We start from the raw sequence: 20,214 nt of genomic DNA on the forward strand, positions 1-20,214 counted from the left end.
TTCCAAACAACCTTTTGTGCTTTATGCACGGTAAAGGTGCATCCGACAAACATTGCAACCACATCTACCAGCTGAGGAAAACAATAACAAGAAAGCTTTTTGAATATATAATGATTAAAAAAAAAACTGCCGATTTTAACAAAGAAGTAGACATATCGCTGGGAAATTTGATGCAAAGAAAGCAGAGTGTATCCTCTGATTGTCCTAAGACATATCTGATTGGTTCGAGCATATCATTGAATCTGTGAAGTCGCCTTCGAATGGCGGCGAGTCCCTTTATTTATCTCCAGACACTTCGACCTATGAAATCTAATTACGAACGCTACTTATACTATAACACTGTCTCCATTAGCAGACAATCCAACTGGGCTACGTCAATTGTATACTTTATTAATTCCAAGACCAGGGACGGCGCAGGGGGTGGGGCTGAGGGGGCTTTAAATATAGAGGCAAGACTGGTACAACGTAGATTAGTAAATTTTAAGAAGGAGCACTATATTTCGGCTGGCCAAAACAGCCTTCTTCAGGTGTAGTGGGAATTGACAGAGAATTGGGGTGATGCTTCATAGATAGCTGTATGATGTAACAGCGGAAATATGTAAAACTAATGTGATTGACAATGAGATAACAATAAAAATAAAAATAGTGAGCAAAAATAGAAATGAAGTGAGGTAAATTGGATAAATAACTAGAAACTAATACATTTCTTCGCGAGCGTTAAGGCCATCTGGATAAATAGTGTTGCCTCTTGAAATTAAAAAAGCTTCCCTGGCCTTGCGTATCGAGTCTCTCTTGGAAAACACTTTTTCGATGGCGATTAGCTCCATGTTCCTCTCCTAACTACTCTGCTCACGACATAAAAAAAGTTTTTTACCCTGTCACTGTACTAGATAGATTATCGTGTCATAGTGATACAGTCCCACAAACATCAAAAATGAGCCCGCTAAATTCACACGAGCTACAAAGAGGACACTAGAATGGATCATATACAACGTTATAGGTTACCTAAATCCAAGATGGCGTCTAGTGACGATAGAATTACGTTCGACATCGTGCATGTGCTGCCTTTTGGAAACGAGCTTAACGAGGAACTTTGCTGCAGATCTATCTTCAAAAATCTTCAACAATCACTAGATCTCTAAGTAAGGTTTGATTAGAAATTCTAGTCGCGAATTTAGCGAATAATTTTCAGGATTTGGTCGCCGATAGTCTATCGTGAAAAATTTGGCCTTCAGTGCCTTTCGCCTTTGCTCCAGTTTCTCGCAAACCAGCGGTTGACAGAAAGAACAGAATCAAATTATTCTAGACGTGGACCACGAGCAGAGATCCTGATAAGGCCTTCAAGTGAGGTGGTTTTCAAGGAGGCTCTTAGGCTGCTCTTGATCCTGTTTTGAGAGGAGACAATACGTTCACAGCCAGCAGCAGATATTGGAAGTACAAGTAAGATTTCCACCAGGTGAAGGATGTCTTTGAGATCTGACTTGTATGGATCTTTGGACAGGAACATTTTCCACAAACGGCTGTAATCCTTGTCACGAAACTGAGAGTTGAACGTAATCTTCATAGACTGCCACTGTGGTAGCATATCATCTACTTGACATCCAGCCGTTCGCAGAGCTGGTTCAAACCAGTTGGTCAGCCTTTCAATGTTGCCACTTCCGAAGACAATCAACTCTATATCTTTATGCGGCCAAGAATCAATATTAAAGACCAAAAAGTCCTGGATCACTTTATTAGGACTATATGGAGAATGGATGTCGGAGGAGTCTGGCGAATCCATTAACTGGCCAAAACGTTCTTTGAGGCCATCCAGGCAGAGGTCGATGGCCTTGTTAACCACGGAGTTGAAACTTGGGCCCGATCCAATGGAGATGCGTTTAACTTTTCCCTCAAGACTTCCTTCGAGTTCTATACCTTGAAAGACCATAATGTCTTTGTTACTTGACTTGTTCGAGACCTTGAGAAATTTCTCCAAGTAACCATTTGGCACATGGTGACTTTTTTCAGGCAAGTAATGGATGCAACTGTTTCTTAAGTTGAGATACAGCTACACGAAGAATCACGTCATCACTTTGCATCTTGAGGCTGAGCTTTCCAAGAATAGAGAACATGTCTGCCAAAAAGTGGCAGAAAGCTGCGAACTGAACATCTCTCATCCTCTTGGCAATGAATTTTGCGCGACCTTTGATGTCAGCGCTGGTTGAGGAAGTACTCAAGTGTTCCATATGACAGAGTACAAGGGCATACTGACCAGTTGGTTCTTCTGACGTTTTTCCCAACTTGATAAATACTTTCAATGCACGGCTGACATGTGGCAACCATCGTGTCCCAGATACTTGAGTCGGTTTTAATGCATCTACACCTAACTCACTAGCAAGAGCTTTCAATTCGCGTGAACTTTTAGGGCTATAATGGTAAGTCTTCCACACGACCTTCATCACGTCATAGACCTCTTCGACTGACAAATGCAACTCTTTTGCATTTCGAGGAGAGCAAGTTCAAGTCTGTGCGGCAGACAGTGAAAGTCTACAAGATATGGAATATCCTTCCTCATTAACGCCACTACTCCGCCCTTCTTTCCAAGATTAACACTTGCCCCGTCTGCTCCCAACGCGACAACTCTTTTATCCCACTGAATGATATCATCACAAGAGTTCACAATTGCTTCTTTAATTCCTGCAAGAAGCATTACAAAAAGAAACAAGGTTGTTTAGAGACACTGTAAAACTTAAAGACTGCATTCACCATTCTGGGAACTAAAAAGAGGAGCGCTTTGATCCATCTTAACATTTGCGTGTACTGTTTAATCAAGGCCAGGGGTGTGTTATGCATTTTAAAAACTTGTATCATAGCTAAAGGCTGATAGTTTCGAAAGAAACTGTTTGGGGCTGCTTCGGTGGGAGTAACCAAATAATTTGGATATATCAACAAAGTTGAAATGGTAAATTGGCCACCGTAACGATTACAAAAGCTGACGTTTCGAGCGTTAGCCCTTCGTCGGAGCGAGTGTATCATAGCTAGCTCGGTGTTTTTTAAGCGTAATAGACTTTCTTGTACCTCATCATGCCCACCTCCCGCTCGGTTAATAAGAACTAGGGAATATTTTTAATTGTACCCGCCGGCTACTTTATAAATTTATGTTTTTATAATGAACTTACCCTCCGCATGAGTATGTACAACTGCCTTATGTCCCAATATGCAGTTTATAGGAACTCCATCTCTCACCAAGCGGCATACCACTATGAAGGCCCATACTGGTCAAAATTACACTCTAAATAAATGCTATTGGCTGGACTGTTTTTTCATGCTACATCATGTTTTAGTGCATCTGTGTCGCTTTCTTGTTTGTATTAATATTTGATTTTTTGTGTATCATGCAAGAAAAAATTACTTTGAAGGCGATAATATAATCATTGATATTATTTTTTCATATGAAAGAGTATAATTTTTTTTCATTGCCATATACAAATTTTTCGTAACAGATTCAAAGTTTTTTTAATGTATATGTACATATCTTTTTTTGGATCATGATAGTATAAATTTTTTTCCGTGGTACTCATAAAATTTTGGGGATTGTGTGCTAATTTTTTGGATCCATGATCCATTGCTTTCATCGCGGAGAGAGGTATGAGTCGAGCGCCGCCATCTTGTTTTCAAAGTTGTAATTTTACAACCGCAAAAATGTCAAGGTATATTATATTTAGGGAACGAAATCAGCGAGGATTACAACTCTTCCTTCAGAATTTAAAAGGAATAGTTAATCTTCTTATAAATTTCCAAGAAACAACTTGGACAGAAGAAATCATCGAAATAACAAAACATAGATTACAGGATGCTTATGCAACACTGACTTTGATTGAACACGATCTCGAGAGAGCTCCAGAAAACTATACATTGAAAGAGTCTTTGCATATCCTAAAGAATAATGTGCAGTCCCTTCACGATGTTCTCCTTTCTCATGAAACTGTAGCAAGTGGAAGCTCATCAGGTAGTTTTTTTACTCCACCTGTGGAAGGCAGAGAGGGACCTGGAAGACCAATCATTGTGATCAGAAAGGACCAAATAGAATACTTACGTACAATTCATTTTTCTTGGGAAAAAATAGCCAAGCTGCTCGGTATCAGTGTATCTACACTTCAAAGAAGGAGAAAGATGTTTGAAATAGATGATAAACTTGAAAAGTTTTCAAACATTTCAGATGAACAGTTAGACCTCATCCATAAAGAATTGACTGCACCTGACACAAATCAAGCAAGAGGGGGGTTTCTCACACCAAATATTGGCCGAAGGAGATTTACTGGTGCCTTGAGAAGTCGAGGTATTAGGGTTCAGCCGTCAAGAGTAAGCGAATGTCTTGAAGAATGGATCCTATTGGCACTTCGTTAAGATGGAGATTAGTTATATACCGTCGCAAGTACAGTGTACCTGGACCCAATTCACTCTGGCACTTTGAAGGTGCTCACAAACTAATTAGGTGGAAGCTTGTAGTTCATCTTTGTATTGATGGATTCTCGCGTTTAATAATTTACTGCAAATGCTGTGACAACAATTGAGCTGAAACTGTTTTAAAACTCTTTGTTGAGGGAACTCATAAATATGGATTACCTTCCAGAGCAAGATGCGACTATGGAATGGAGAATGTGCATGTTACTCAATTCATGTTGGAAAAACAGGGCTTAAACAGGGGAAGTATCATCACTGGGTCCTCTGTTCATAACTGCCGAGTGGAGAGAAGTCATACAGATGTTTATTCTGGGGTCCTATGTTTCTATGCACAGTTGTTTAATGAAATGGAGAAAACTGGCATTCTTGATCCTTTGAGTGATTTGCATTTGTATTGTTTACACTATATCTACCTTCCAAGGATCAATATTTCCCTTCAAGAATTTGTTGCACAGATGAATAACAGGCCAGTTTCTACAGAGAAAAACAATTCCCCACTTCAGTTATGGACAGCTGGTATGCAACAGAATGTCAACCCCCCTGAACCCTCACTATCAGAAAGTGAATTAGATCAATATGGCTTTGATCCTGAAGGGTTAGTCCCTGTGGAGGATGTTGACTATCAGGTACAATTGAATCCACCAACATGTGCAATTTCAGGAGAACAAATGTTACAATTACCTGATCCCTTAGATAATGATGAATATCAGGGACAGCTTAGCTATTTGCAATGCGTAGATCTCACTTCTTCATTTCTAAATGTGAATACTTAGTTACACTAAAAAATAGAAAATAAAAAAAAATCAAGGCAGATTCTGAGTGAATACAGAAATATTTCTGAATTATTTTTACTTTCCACAATTCCATGGTTGATTCTTAGGGACTGTTCATTATTTATGGAGGGGATGGGGGGGATGGGTGATTAACTAGCAAAGGTACCTTTTTGTTAAAGGGTCCAACTACGATAAACACATTTTTTCAATGACTGCCCTTTAATTCCGATAGAAAAATTTTGCAACCCCAAGATAGCTCAAGAGTGTATTTCAAGACCCTCTTTTGTAGGCTTAAAAAAAAATTCAAGTCCCCCCATTTAATCACCCATCCCCTCCTCCCAGAAATAATGAAGGGTCCCTTACTACAAATTCACTTTAGAAATTAATTTCCTGTGTTGTTTTCAGCTTATCAAATAGTTTTTTTTTTTTATGGCAATTATTTTTGTTATTCATTGATGAAATCTACATAATATTCGGCCGAGTAGTTGGGTTAAACACCCATTGTATTCATAGCCAATCATCGTCCATTGGGAATTTGAAGTTAGTTAAAACTGCTCAAATCGAAGAATTCTTCTTTTCACATATCACCAAATAAAGTTTTGGATACGAAATTTTAACCCACCCACCTCCTCTTTGGCAACGAGAATGGCTACCTGTTTAAAACAAAGTTTAGGATTTTATCACTTCATTAAGGAGAAAATAATGTATATTTCTGCATGATATTTATAAGAATTACTGGTACTCCAACAAAGGACTAACATCTGAAACGACAGTACACACCTTTCACTGCCTGACCTGATCTCAACTATCACTGGTTCATTAAACACCACTGCAGCCTACATTAGTGTTCACTAGTTTTCATCTCATTATTTATGAAGTAGTTTTCATTGTTTTATGTTTTTTTCATAAGCAAAAGGATTGTGAAAAGGCAAAGAAAAACATTAAAATTGAGTGCCATTGGTTTTGAATTCTGAAACCATACGCTGACAATGCTGTCTCGTGTGGCTCAGGAAGCCATACATTGTGAGATGTCTACAACAGTAGTTAGTCATTCCAGTGTAGGCAACAATCACAATGACATCAAAACTAAGAAAGGAAATAATTACATCATGATAAAATGGAAAACTTTATTTGGTATATCATTTTTATGAATAGCAGTGATAACCATGAACAACAATTTTTATAAACTCCCAAAAATATAATATAAATTATTCCTACACAACTTAAAAGCTTGGGTTTGTATGTAGGCACAGTGGACATTCTGATTGTAAAAACATCTCAGTAAACAATAATAACAAATTTTAAAACTTTGTAAATATATGAAACCACAACCAAAGGTGTTATTATGACAATGTTTTTAGTTAGAACAAACTGTTAACATGCAAAAGGTTAAAACCATGATTCAAAACATGTTCCCTTGATAACAAACAGTCGATCTCTCCCTTTTTTTTCCTAGCCCACAGTTTTTGTAAAATTACACAACACCAAAGTAGGAACTACTGAAAGCCAAGTCATAAAGGTTGAACAAAAACTCGTCACCTGGAAGCTGTTTGGAGTAGCTTGGGATGGGTAGATTGAGAACGTTTATGCATGTATTGGCTGTGGGCATAAATGCATCACCACATTCAATGAAATTGATTTCTGGTGGTAAAACAAATCCTAGTGTAGGTTCTTCATCTGTTCCACACACAAACTGCAGCACATGACCAAGGTTAAGGGTGTTATTTCCTGACACTCTCCTTCCAGCAGCAACTTCTTTAATGTAACGAATAAATGCAGCATATACTTCCTTCTAGTATTTTCTTGCATTTGAGCCTTCCTCACAGAATTTAGGAGTGAGAAGATTAGCAAGCTTCTTCACACTGAGAGCACTTGCTTCACTTGGAATGAAGAGATACATGAAAGTGGGTAGTTTCATCAATAGCCGGAGAACACCAACTTTACGAAACCCTCTCATGAGATTTCTTACACATGATGATGATGTGTCGCCATTTGCTAGTTCTTTAAGAATGTTTTCAGGGAAGAATTGAGGATTTTTACCATTCTGAAGAACACTCAGCCCCATTACAGTGCCAGCTGGCTTGTATTCTTCAGAAAAATCTTCCCGTAACACTCCACCTTCAAAAAGGTTGTCTTTAATCTCAATCAGCATCAATCGAAAAAACTCCTTCCTAGGGCCTCCAAAGTCCCTTGCAGCCTCGCCAATAAAGTTCACTTCCAATGGTAACCTGAAGTTACTTATTGTGCTTATTTCCTCAAATACCGATTCCAGTAAATTCTCTCTGTCAACCAGAATAAAATTGGTTTCCCCTTCAATTTCAATTGATACATCTGCTGTCTCCAATGGTCTACCATTTAGAATCTTCCCTTGAGCATACTTTAGTATTTCAACAGGGTTTTGCACATCATTTACACAGTGATTTATGATCTCTTGGGTGATTACATCTATTTCTGTAAACTCCTTATCTTCAGTAAGGTCAATAGTTTCCCTCTTGTCAACTGAAAAGCACAATATACTCAGTTCTTATAGTGTTCATTATTATATACAATGAAAACGTGGAAAGAAAGACAGAAATTTAACATAATGTAATCGCCTAGTGTTGTTTGAATATTATACTTAAAAAGCTAATAGATTTTTTAACAGTCTAATGTTCTTTTAAAATAGCCCTTTTTACAGTTACCGGCGCCATATTGGATGTGTAACCGCGCAAACATGATAGCGAGGTTAGTGTTGAGTCGCGTTGCGAGTTCTAGTGAGAGTTTAGTGAAATGTGGTGGTGCTCTGTCCTTTTCATCGAGATATTTCGACAATGAACGATACTTTCCCTACGCAGGATATTCCTCCTTCTTCTTCGAAAAGAAGAGGAAGACACTGTGCCGCTTTTTGGTTGTGCTAATAGCTATTATGACACAACAGGCAATCCAACAGGTCTGCATTTCTTCTCGTTTCCGAATGACTTCCAGCAGCGAATCAGATGGTGCAATCTCCTGAATCGCCAGCATGCAAAGGACGGATTCTTCATTACAAAATCAACTTCTTTGTGCTCAGAACATTTCAAAAAAGAAGACATGCGAAAAAACGTGGGCAGGTCGCTGGAAATTGGTGAAAGGTTTATAATGTTTGTACGGTTGTTTTGTTGCTTGGATACCAAAAGAAAATGGAGCTTTGATTTTCGGTATTGTAGTGTTTATGCTGGGATTTTTTTCTCCTTAGTAAAAAGGTGACATTTATATTTCTTTGTGCACTGTGGTCTTATACGATATCTGTGAACTGAATGTAAAATTATAAAATTATAATGTAAAATTAAAATGTAAAATTAAAAATTTAATAAAATCATGAGTTTATTATTATATATATGGGCAGAACCATCTCGATTAAACTAGTCAGTACCGAAAAAAACACGGAAAATGCCTGCTTAAAGGGTCCCAGTAGCAACTGTGACAACTCAAGAAGAGTCATTTGAAGTTGAACAGGAATTATTTCCCCAAGAAGTTGAAGCAGCTGTGTCAACTGTCAATGCTGCTTCATCTTCACCAGCCCTGCAACAATCAGATGTTCTTAAGCTGCAACGGGAAATAGAGCCACTGCAAGTACAATTAGCTGACTTGAAAGAAAAACTAAGTGAAGTTGAAAATGAGGGGGATATTTATTGGCATGCCAATTTTCAATTGACAAAATTAAAGATGAGTCTGCGGTTCTATTTTATACTGGATTCCCAAACTATGGAGCACTCATAAGCTTCTATAATTTTATTGACCCAGTGCTGGCAAAGATGCAGTACTGGAAAGGAGAGAAATTGTCGAAAGAGAGTCAGCCATACCAAACAGATGATAACAGAAGTAAGCCGGGGCCTTCAAGAAATTGTCATTTTTGGATGAATTTTTGCTCATACTTATGAGACTAAAGGCTGGGTTATTTGTACAAGATCTTGCTGATAGATTTGGGATCAGCAAGAGCCTGGTGTCCAGAGTCTGCATTACATGGATTAATCTTAACTATGTGGAACTGAAAGAACCTTTCCCATTTCCAGCACAAGAACTTGTTCACAAAAATATGCTGCAAGAGTTTGCTCAATATGCAACAACTAGGATTATTTTAGACTGTACAGAACTGTTTATTTTTTCTCCTGTGAATAATAATGTTAATTATTGTCAATAGGCTCTTCGAAATGTTATGTTTGAAGAATAGAATTTTGAAGCTCCTTCCCATAAAGACATAGTTTAACTCGCGTTTTATTGTCATGCCAATCACTTCCCTTATTTACACAATGTACAATGGTACCTTATCTTGATTTTACAAGCCCAACATCTTTTTTTCCCTGAGTACTAACAACATTAATATTAATATTTCTTAATGTAAGGAAAGATTACACCTAAATCAATTTGAGCATTAAATTTGAGCTGGTGAAGGTGAAGCAGCATTGACAGTTGACACAGGTGCTTTAACTTCTTGGTGAAATAATTCCTGTTCAACTTCAAATGACTCTCCTTCAGTTGTCACAGTTGCTACCGGGACCCTTTTAGCAGGCATTTTCCATAGTTTTTTCGGTACTGACCAGTTAAATCGAGATGGTTCTGCCCATATATATAATAATTAAACTCATCATTTTATAAATTTGTAATTTTATATTTTAATTGTACATTACAATTTTGTAATTTTACATTCAGTTCACAGATATCGTATAAGACCACAGTACACAAAGAAATATAAATATCACCATTTTAATAAGGAGAAAAAAATCCCCCCCCCCCCCCAAAACAAAAATCCCAACATAAACACTTCAATACCGAAAATCAAAGCAGGCATTTTCTTTCGGTATCCAAGCAACAAAACAACCGTACAAACATTATAAACCTTTCACCAATTTCCAGCGACCTGCCCACGTTTTTTCGCATGTCGTCTTTTTTGAAATGTTCTGAGCACAAAAAAATTGATTTTGTGATGAAGAATCCGTCCTTTCCATGTTGGCGATTCAGGAGATTGCACCATCTGATTCACTGCTGGAAGTCATTCGGAAACTAGAAGAAATGCAGACCTGTTGGATTGCCTGCTGTGTCATAATAGCTATTAGCACAACCAAAAAGCGGCACAGTGTCTTCCTCTTCCTTTCGAAGAAGAAGGAGGAATATCCTGCGTAGGGAAAGTATCGTTCATTGTCGAAATATCTCGATGAAAAGGACAGAGCACCACCACATTTCACTAAACTCTCACTAGAACTCGCAACGCGACTCAACACTAACCTCGCTATCATGTTTGCGCGGTTACACATTCAATATGGCGCCGGGAACTGTAAAAGGGACTATTGTTCAGTTCATCATCTGGACTAAAAAAATTTGGAAATGAACATCTAAATTGCAGAGTGTTAAGTAATCCCATAAGAGAATAGTTTTGTTTAAAACAAATTGAAGCATTCCACTTAACACTATCCCCTTATGGGATTACTTGGATGTTTATTTCCATTTTTTTTAGTTCTGATGATGAACTGAACAAGTTCGAAAACGTTTGTCTGTTAAAAAATCTATTAGCCTTTTATTTATAATAATAAACATTCAAAGTATGAACAAATCAAAATGTAAATTTGAGGATCATTTAGTCCCATTTTGAGCTACATGTATATTGTTTCAATAATTACATGTATATGGTGCTCTAATAATACCAGACAGATTTGATGATTGTAATAATTTAAAAAAACCTAACACAATACCAATGCAACTATTAAAACCAAAGACAATACAATAGAATTAACTACTATCTTACAATATTACCTGCAGTAGTCTTATCAGCATCATGAAGTATAACACTTGGGTCATCTTCTTTTTCTAACTTCTTTTCATCAAATTCAAAAGGGCTTTTATCAAACTCGGAGTCATCACAGTCATCAGCAAATAAACGAACATAGACAGTGGTGGTGGATGCAATAGATTTCAACAGTATGCTGCCATAAATTTTTACTCCATTCGCTAATCAAGGCTTGATGTGTCCCATAACAGTTCTTTACAAACTCAAAATTGATATCCTTGCAATCATCTGGGAATTGTGCTTTTACTTTGCTGTACAAAGTAATTATTAAAGTAATTATTATTATTTTTCTTGTTATCATTATTATAATAATCATTATATTATTACAAATATATATAGGTATGTGTAGTGTTTTTCTTTTTTGGGTGGCCTTTTGCAAGGGAACCCTTTCCTGTTTCTTGGCCTTCCCCTCAGCTTTGTATATATGTTAAGTTTGTTGAGAAAAATGATTAAAGTAAAGTATCATTACACGTTTTGTGAATCGCAAAACCTGAAATGACTCGATTCTTTCTTTCCAGTTGCAGCTTTTCTTCTCTTGGTTGTGGTGTTTTTTCAGTGTTTGCCCCGACAATTACAATATCTTTGATCGCACAATCCCTTGTTGCAGTACGATTTGTTCTTCCAATATTATGGGATGACGATGCAACATTCCAGGGAGCATTGGTTGCGTTGCCCGATAGAGTTGGGAAACGAGAACGAAGCTCGCTGAGAACATTGCTAGGTCTACTTCCAGCTTGCCCTGGAGATTGGTTATCGGTACCAGAAGAAGATGATTGTCTGGCTGATGTATTTAATAGAGAATTAATCTCTCGGATGGCGTTTAATGCTATATTAGCTATTCTCGTTTCTCTACTTGACGAAGACATATTCCAAGATGGCGGCGACGACAGCCCGTTTTGGCGGGAACTTACCCTCGACCCATACCTCTCTCCAGAATGACCGCAATGCATCATGGATCCAAAAAAATGAGCACACAATCCCCAAAATTTTGGAGTACCATGGAAAAAAATTTATACCATCATGATACAAAAAAATATGTACATATACATTAAAAAAATTTTGAATTTGTAATTTTTTCTTGCATGATACACAAAAAATCAAATATTAATGCAAACAAGAAAGCGACATAGATGCACTAAAACATGATAGTAGCATGAAAAAACAATCCAGCCAATAGCTTTTATTTAGAGTGTAATTTTGACCAGTATGGGCCTTCATATACCACTGTTTCACTTTCAATACCTCCAAAGTCAGCCGTTCCATCTGCCATTAAACTGAAGTAGTTTTTGGAGTTTATCTCACAAATGAGGTCATCTCTGAAGCCGTCAGAAAGAAAAGAAACCAATTCTGCACAGCTTGTCTTATTTGCATATGTGCTGTTCAGTGTGACTCCGTTTTTTCTCTGCAACGACAGTAGCCCCTTAAATTTTGAAAAAGGCAGTCATTTTAAATCCAAATGAGCTCACGCGGTAGACATATCATGTTCACAAACGTGACTAAAAATATGACTACTACAATATGGTCTGCACGATTACTTCAGCTTTGAATTACGCATCGATGCCTCGTCATTTTTGTTTACTTTTTGTAAGAATAGAGTAAAGCATACTGTTATATTTACCTGACATTTCGCCATGTTAGATTTTCGCGTTGAGCCTTTGACGTCACTTCCTCTGAGTCCTGCGATCAATTTCCGGAACATTGTCAAATAATGGCGGACGCGAAATCGCGAGTTTAACGGCCCGAAAAAATATATTTCTGGTGCTCGGTCTAGACTGAAATTTGGCAGAGTAGGTGAAGGAGACACACTGAACACGAAAATGATGAAAAATGATGTACGAAAATTTTGATCTCAGGGGCACTTTAACTGTTTTATTCGCGTTATACCTTGGAAAGCCACTCTATATTTAATACTGGTGCGTTGTTTTATCTCACTGATGAGTTTTGGCAAAGAGGTAGGGACGGAAAATGGTCAGAAGACACTAATTCTTTCTTTAACAAAAGGATCTTCAATTCTTAGGTTATCGATGTTCTTTTTTTTGTAAAGATTTCCTTTAACTAAATATTCCAAGTTCTAAATCAAAAATGGATGGGCGGTGCTCCTCCAAATGGAAGTGTTTTATCTTCAATCAAAATGCCACGCCAATGCTATTTTAACGTTGCTGCAATACGCGCTGAAGCTTTGAATTCGCGCAGTCAGCGAAATATATAAAATTTTAATCTTTGTCGCTCACAGAGGCTTCGTAGCATCAAATTTCAAATATGCTCACATAAATATCAAATAATTCAAAGCAAAAGTTATGAACCTCGTTCCATGGATCAATCTCCTTTTCCAGGGGAAGGGATGAAGACAAACCACAGGAATGACGTCAAACATGTTGTTTATTCTGGTCTCTGAGTAAACTAATCACCAATTTTCTTAGGAACTCGTGCTATGAAAATCTCCATGTGGTAAAAGGAACGAAGCTGGAGCTTAAAGCGCTAGTAACCATGATAAGACTGTCAAAATAAGCTTTGCGGTCAGCTCTCAGGTCACTCTTCGTCAAAGTAAGGGTTACGCATGGGTTCACGTTCGGAAAGTCCTGTTGCCCTGAGCGCATGCGCACTCTCTTTTAATGTAGCAGCCGCCATAGTTCTTGAGTTCACGAAATTTTTGCGGTTTGTTACGGCCTATTCGCAAACGTTCTCTACTGTTCAGGAAGCATTCCATGGCATTTCTGATATTCATTTGGCTGAGTAATTAACGAGAGATTTTGTCACGGTCAAAGAATTCTAAACTTGCCGTCATCCTGCTGTTCCTGGCGTTAGCCAATTCAGAGTAGAGGCCGACTACTATCAAACGAGCGGCGACTGAAAATAACGGACAGATCCTCTTCTACACTGATTTCTGATACATGCTTAATAACTTTACAGCAGATTTAACCAGTGTGGTGCTTCTGTTTGGACTTTTTGCGTTTCTTAGGTGATTTGCTTTGATCATTGGATGGCTGAAAAGAAAACACATAATTTATGAAATGAGACAGATATTTTAGTGGCAGTTAAAAGAAAAGTTAGTGCATTATCGAGATCAAGAATCGAGAAAAGAGAAGAGCAGAGAGATAATACAAAAGAAGAGAACGACAAGGGCAGATACAAAGATTAAGCGAAAGTTGGGAAGAGAAGAAAAACAAATCGGCAGGAAACGAGAAAAGGTGTGGAATGCAAAACTGGGAAGTTTAAGGAGCAGTTGAGAAGCAAACGAAGGAGTAGGAAGAGAAGAAAGGAGCGTAAATGAAAAAGGAGGAGTAAAATAAAAAGGATAGCCATGCAAGGACGAAAGGAAAGGGAAATGCAATGACAATCTTTAAGAAGAGGTACGATTACACTCATGAGGAAAAGTAAGTAGAAAATGGGAACAACGGATAAGTTTTGACTTCTACCCACCTGTGTCTTCCGCTTTGTGCTTGCAACGCTAATTACACTGGTGTTGTTCTTATTATTACCTAAAGCCGTGCTCCATTCGTCATCTTTTCCTGATATGGCAAACCTAATTAAGAGCACAATAACTAAGTCAATTAATGAATAAACGGACGCTACTGACACAAAACAGACGCAACAGTCCAAAATCGATCGGAACCGCCACAATTCAGACGAAAGTGTCCGAAATCTGACGGGACTGTCCAGAAACGGACAGGCAGAAGAAAAGATAGACAGACAGACAGACAGACAGACAAAGGGCAGTGTAAGAACTCACTCGCTGAGATCAATATTCTTCAGTTTTTCCAGTTCTTTCTTTTGCTTTTCTTTCAATTCCTTCGCTGCCTCTTCCTGAAATTTGTCAACAAGAAATTATGCCATGAATATCTGGTTCTCTTCGAAACAGAAGTTTTCTTAAAAACGCCCTGTGAATAATATGACAAAATCGCTTTTGGTATCTCTCCGCTACGTGAATCACACCCACTCTATATCGTTGATAAGACACAACTTTGAGTTTTAATCCTTTCACTACCGACAGTGACTCTTGAAAAAGAAGTTTCTCACAAAATCATTGCTACAATTATCGAGCAGTAAGGTGAAAAGAAAAAAAGATAAATATCAACAGTAGGATGTTGCTTGATTTAACACTAAGATTCAGTCTTAAAAGACTAAGAAATATATGGCTAACAGAGCAGATAATTTGATGTTTAGATCTTGGAAGTGAAAGTGTTGAAAAGGTCACCGAAGGAAAGAAAAAGAGAAGGAGCATATGTCTGGAGTTTTCTTTGTTAAAGGTAGAAAGGTAGTAGTATGATAAGTTAGAAAGCTAACCAAATCTTCTTGAAGTCCTTGAGCTAACGGCTCCATCGCCACTTCTCTTCCTTTGGTGACTTGAGCATCAAAGGATGACTCCAGAACAGAATTAAAACACTGTGAGGAGAAAAAAAAAATTGGAACTGTAAACTTTACATCCGCAGAAGACCTACTTAGTCTATTTTTTTGACAGGTCTTGACATCTTGATATTGTTTAGTTTATGGAAATTGTTTCACAGCGCCTCGTGAGTCCACAACATTTTGACCACTGTGATGACGAAAGTCGTTGTCAAAAAGAGTACAGAGTGAGCGCGAGGTAATCGTAGCGAGATATGACGCAATCTTCAACCAATCAGAGCGCGCGTATCTCTATAATCACCGGAGTAATTCTATTTAATCGCACCTACTAAAAGACCTATTCTCTTAGAAGTACATATTTTAAATTTTTTTTATTTTTACCTGAACAACTTTTCTCAAAGTTCTGTTGAACAATCCCAGTAACTGAGAAGATGGTAGTTCTAGTTCTTTCTAAAAAAAACAAAAACACAAACAAAGAACAAACATAACAACCATAAATAGTATGTCAAATTTATGCTATAAAATATGTGAATGACCTTTCAAGGTTTGACGATTAACATATACCTCGAGGGCCTCTATTGTCTTGTGTTGAAGTCCAAGTCCGAGAAGAATCGCCTGTTGGAAAAAAACAGAGCATACTACATGACATACACCATCAGTAACCGAACCAAACCATGCGTGCACCAAAAAATATTTTCAACCTTTTAAATGTCTACCTTATCTTAGGGATGGGTCATTATTTATCGCTTAGGGAAGGGGGATCGGAGGATTTTGGTAGTGTCGCAATAACATTTACTTGACCCCCTCCCCTGTAGTATTCTAATGATCCCCTTCATTGGCTGTAATAATTTTCCTGATCCCCCCTCTCATGGTGGATACGTGCATATGGGTAACTGCACTTTCTATCCACAAACAGATGAATAATTGATTGACCCTATCAGAAAATCGTAACCTGACTCCTAAAAGAGGGAGAAGGAGACGAGACTCACGAAGAAGCCGGACGGGGAGGAGGGGGGGGGGGTGAATCGTTCCTTTGTCTGCTTCCAAATGTTGGTACTCCTTGAGACGCAAAGAAAGACCTTCCAAGACAATCTGAGAGCGTAGTATACTCCTTAAACTTACCGACTGCACTGCAGAAAGATCGAAGTCCATTTTCTGAAGGAAATATAGCCTGGAGACTGTGCGACAAAAACAATATCATGTCATAGTTAGAACTTTTTTTATATTCAATTCATGTTTGGAAATTCACCCCGGTTCCCTCACAGTTTGTCGCTAACTGTTTAAAATCCTGAGTGGGGTGAATTATTTTAGCTAGTCAAAATTAGATATTTTATACTCTTAGATTATACTGAAGGATTTTACCGTTTATTGCATCCATTTTGAAATTACTGGTGGTCCCTGTAATCTGATTGGCGCTAATTGGTGCGATTTATTCACGAATTGCACCATTTTTTGCTCTAAATCGCATCACTTTACGCTTGACTGAGTTTTTGACACATGACGTCAAAGTCTTTCTGTTTTGCATACAAAATAAGATGTAAAAGCGTTTCCGGTTCCGCTTTTTATTTAAAACCGGCTCAGTACCGCATCAATAAAATATTTGAATTCACCAAGTCTTGTATTTCGCTCGTTCGATTTTGAAATCACGCGTATGATTTCAGCCCAAATTGCACTCCACTCAGTTGAATTACCATTACGTAATACACAAAGTTATCTATCAAACCCCCACCCCCAACATCCTGGTATTGCAAAGAAGGACTGAGAGAGAAGGAAGCGAAGGGGGGTGGTGGTGGGGGGGGGGGGGAATGATGAGGGAGCTGTTGCGTTATGACATTTCCAACGTTTCTGTGACCTCAGCTCTGCCCAAAGTAAATTCTTTCAGTTCCAAGAATATTATATGTTCATGAAGAGCTGTTTAGAAAGCGCTGCTAAATTTTGGTCATGTAAAAGTAATAACACAATTTGTATCCGTTTTCAAGAACTTGTACAGGCCATTCAGATTGAAAAGAAAAAAAAAAGACTAGTTTCCTGTTCCTCACCCGCTGGAAGCAAATCTGTGATCAAATGGTAATCCACCATATTACGTGAATAAAGATCCAATCGCTTGATGTCGTAAGTTGTAAGAACCGCTTCAAGCTCACTTTTTGTTAAACCTAAGAAACAATGAAAACAGAAGGTACGCTGTCATGGTGGACTTACTGTTGATGTGTTAGCCCTCTTGCTACGAAGTAAAAGTTCAATTAAGAAGTATCGATATGTGAGAAGAAGCTAACTTTTAAGATAGACCTTCTGATCTGCACGTACCACTTGGTTGCTTTATCTAAAAATGAATTTCTCTTTAAAATTTCAAGCAGAATAGTGGTAAAAAGTAAGGAAAACTGAGCAGCAAATGGCGTGTCTTATTTGCATCAGTATAAAAGATAAATGAGCCTTTCTTATTGATACGTTTAACACTAGTAGAAAATTCATACAAAAAATTAATAAATAAGGCAATTCGCTCTCGACTTCTATGTTTGCGAACACAGGATTCGCTCTCATCAAATATCACGCAACGGAAATCTCATGGTCAAAATCTAATAGTTTAACTGATTTACCTGAATCTTTAACACCTTTGAAACTCTTGTTGTTCAGAATACTCAGAGCTAAAGACGGTCGAAAGTTGCGAAACTGATAAGAAAGGAGAGACAAAAAGCGCCGGCGGAAATCTGGAGAAAATAAAGAAAAAGCGATCATCAGTGAGACGCGATAACTTTGCCAATAATTAAAGGCGACGTATTCAGCCTTGGCAGGCCACACCACTCACCAGCCATGTACGCTTGCAGCCAGTTGTCATCAGAGTTTCCTTCTTGATCGGATAGTCGTCTTAACATTATACAAGAGTGTTCGCCAGTCAAATCATTCTAGAGAGTAAACAGAGACAACTCCAGTAAGGAAAAAAAAAAAACCCCTAGAAAAAACTACACTTCTACTATGGACGATAAGCGATACGCAGGGACAGTAGGTAGTTCAAGCCAATTCATACTAGGCGACTCGGTCTCAAAGCCCGGGCAAAGGGAGGACTACCTATTATTAATGCCAGACCTCGCACAAACCTCTCCCCGACTCGTCTCAAATCTTCCCACAAGCAGAGAAGCGCGTGACCTACAGCGCTAATAATGAGGGTTTGCTCGCACGGTACCCTCTCTTCTGTGGTAATATAGCAAACTGCAAGTGCTAAATGAAGAAAATAAAAATCGTAGAATGACTGGCTCCCAGTCTTTCGGCAACAAATCACTTTTAGCGAAGCTAGCAGCGCGCGGAGCAAGCGCAGCGTAGACCCATATTTATGAGAAATAGTCGTATTGCAAACTGAGCAAAGCATCAAAGATTGACCAGTGTTCATGCTTACTCTGCACTTATTCATATGTTGCCAAAGCATGCCCCTAGTTCCTGCAACAGAATCTCGTTCAGACGATAAAAAAAACTAATGAAGAAAATTGAGTCGGTATGCTTTAAATTCCTTACTGGAGTCTGGCGTAGGTACACAGGACCAAAGTCGGATTTCTTCCAAAATCTGGCAGAAATGTAAAAAAAGCAAAGACGTGAAAAAAAATTGTTTATCTATGTAAGTGAATTCATGATGAAAAAACATACCGCATTCTTGCGATAAATAGTGTTGCGTCTGAATAAGCAAATAAACATTCTGTTCGAGCAAGGGTGTGTGTAAAGTCAGGGGGGGAGAATGTTTTGGGATCATATGATTTTAAAGGGGATCGGAGGGCGGATCAGTCCTGTCATAGTACAACGCGGCGACTTTAAAAGAATTGACTGCCAATGTGGGGGGGGGGGGGGACATTAGAATATTAAGGGGAGGATCAAGTAAATTTTATCGTGAAACAACCAAAATCCTCTGACTTCCCCTGAGATAAACAATGACCAGTCCCTTGATCAGGTATGAATTTTGAGAAAAGAGCTCATTAACGAATAAAGGTCCTGTAAGGAGATTAGACGACATATTTTTGGGTAAAAAAAAAAAAATTTTGTCAGTACCTTAACAGTTGTGCTGTCAAACCGTAAGACACGCCCAAATAATCCAGCTGCTCGGCTGGTCTCTCACTGAGTTTCAACAAAAGAGGCGGTAGATTACTGCGTGGAGTTATTACCTCCTGTAGTAGGCCAACATCCTATGAAATACATGAAAATATTGAATATAAGTCAGTTGGAATTACTAGGTAATAAATGCTTTAAAGCCTGTAGGGCAAGCTTGGCAACCGGCCCCTGACAACCGGCCCCGGCCGGACCAAAACTCAAGGTCTTAAAATAATAGCCCATTTCCGAATTACCCTTGGCCTCATTTTCAAAACGAGGCCTAGTGCTCGACCATTCTTGTGAAAATAAGTTTAATTTGCATGTGAATGAAAATTTATCATATGAAAGGATGAGCACAAGGACTCGTTTTGAAAATGAGGCCAAGGGTAATTCGGAAAAGGGCTACTGAGAAGAATATGCTACCTTTCTATAGGCAGATTCATGCTGACGTCATTGTTTACATTTTTGTCATTTGCATACGGCTTTGCGTAAAGAAGGAAGCATGTTAGATACAAATTGACTTCAGACAGCTAAAGACCTAGAAAACCTTAGTACATGGTGAAATTTTTAGTTTTTTGGGTGTAATATTCAAGGAGAAATAGTCCATCAAAAACAGCAAAATTTCTGGGTGGCAAAAGCGCTAATGAGCTCATACACTCTATGTAAAATTTTGAGTTTTTAAACCCGTGTTGCACAAAAAGTATTCAATGCATCAGGCTCGTATTCATTGGCCGAGTTAATCGTACTTTGACCTTTCGATATTCAGAACTAATTTATTTTTAGCTC

General features: G+C 38.2%; 1 protein-coding gene and 2 pseudogenes across 3 annotated transcripts in view; all 3 read right to left on the minus strand.

The window, feature by feature from the left end:
• Positions 1 to 1,174: 1,174 nt before the first annotated feature.
• LOC148722336 (zinc finger protein 862-like) lies at positions 1,175 to 12,649 on the minus strand (annotated as a pseudogene). The gene is made up of 4 exons (XR_015992809.1): positions 12,635 to 12,649; positions 12,259 to 12,451; positions 2,010 to 2,676; positions 1,175 to 1,957 (listed from the first exon to the last, which is right to left on the minus strand). The product of XR_015992809.1 is annotated as a zinc finger protein 862-like (transcript).
• Positions 6,562 to 11,164, minus strand: LOC148722337 (uncharacterized; annotated as a pseudogene). Its single transcript, XR_015992393.1, has 2 exons — positions 10,983 to 11,164; positions 6,562 to 7,715 (listed from the first exon to the last, which is right to left on the minus strand). The product of XR_015992393.1 is annotated as an uncharacterized LOC148722337 (transcript).
• Positions 12,650 to 13,497: 848 nt separating the features above from the next.
• The window catches only part of LOC111321465 (RNA cytidine acetyltransferase), a 21,497-nt gene continuing 14,780 nt past the window's right edge, over positions 13,498 to 20,214 (minus strand). Inside the window, exons 17-28 of the mRNA XM_088735697.1 lie at positions 19,390 to 19,523; positions 18,865 to 18,913; positions 18,164 to 18,260; positions 17,955 to 18,065; positions 17,400 to 17,513; positions 16,483 to 16,538; positions 15,925 to 15,975; positions 15,742 to 15,810; positions 15,301 to 15,399; positions 14,747 to 14,820; positions 14,437 to 14,539; positions 13,498 to 14,000 (exon numbers count right to left, since the gene is read on the minus strand). Of these exons, the coding sequence (XP_088591823.1) occupies positions 13,932 to 14,000; positions 14,437 to 14,539; positions 14,747 to 14,820; positions 15,301 to 15,399; positions 15,742 to 15,810; positions 15,925 to 15,975; positions 16,483 to 16,538; positions 17,400 to 17,513; positions 17,955 to 18,065; positions 18,164 to 18,260; positions 18,865 to 18,913; positions 19,390 to 19,523 (1,026 nt within the window). The 3' untranslated portion in view covers positions 13,498 to 13,931. The remainder of the gene's footprint in view (positions 14,001 to 14,436; positions 14,540 to 14,746; positions 14,821 to 15,300; positions 15,400 to 15,741; positions 15,811 to 15,924; positions 15,976 to 16,482; positions 16,539 to 17,399; positions 17,514 to 17,954; positions 18,066 to 18,163; positions 18,261 to 18,864; positions 18,914 to 19,389; positions 19,524 to 20,214) is intronic.

Source organism: Stylophora pistillata, chromosome 10, assembly GCF_964205215.1.
Source record: "Stylophora pistillata chromosome 10, jaStyPist1.2, whole genome shotgun sequence".
Classification (NCBI taxonomy): domain Eukaryota; kingdom Metazoa; phylum Cnidaria; class Anthozoa; order Scleractinia; family Pocilloporidae; genus Stylophora; species Stylophora pistillata.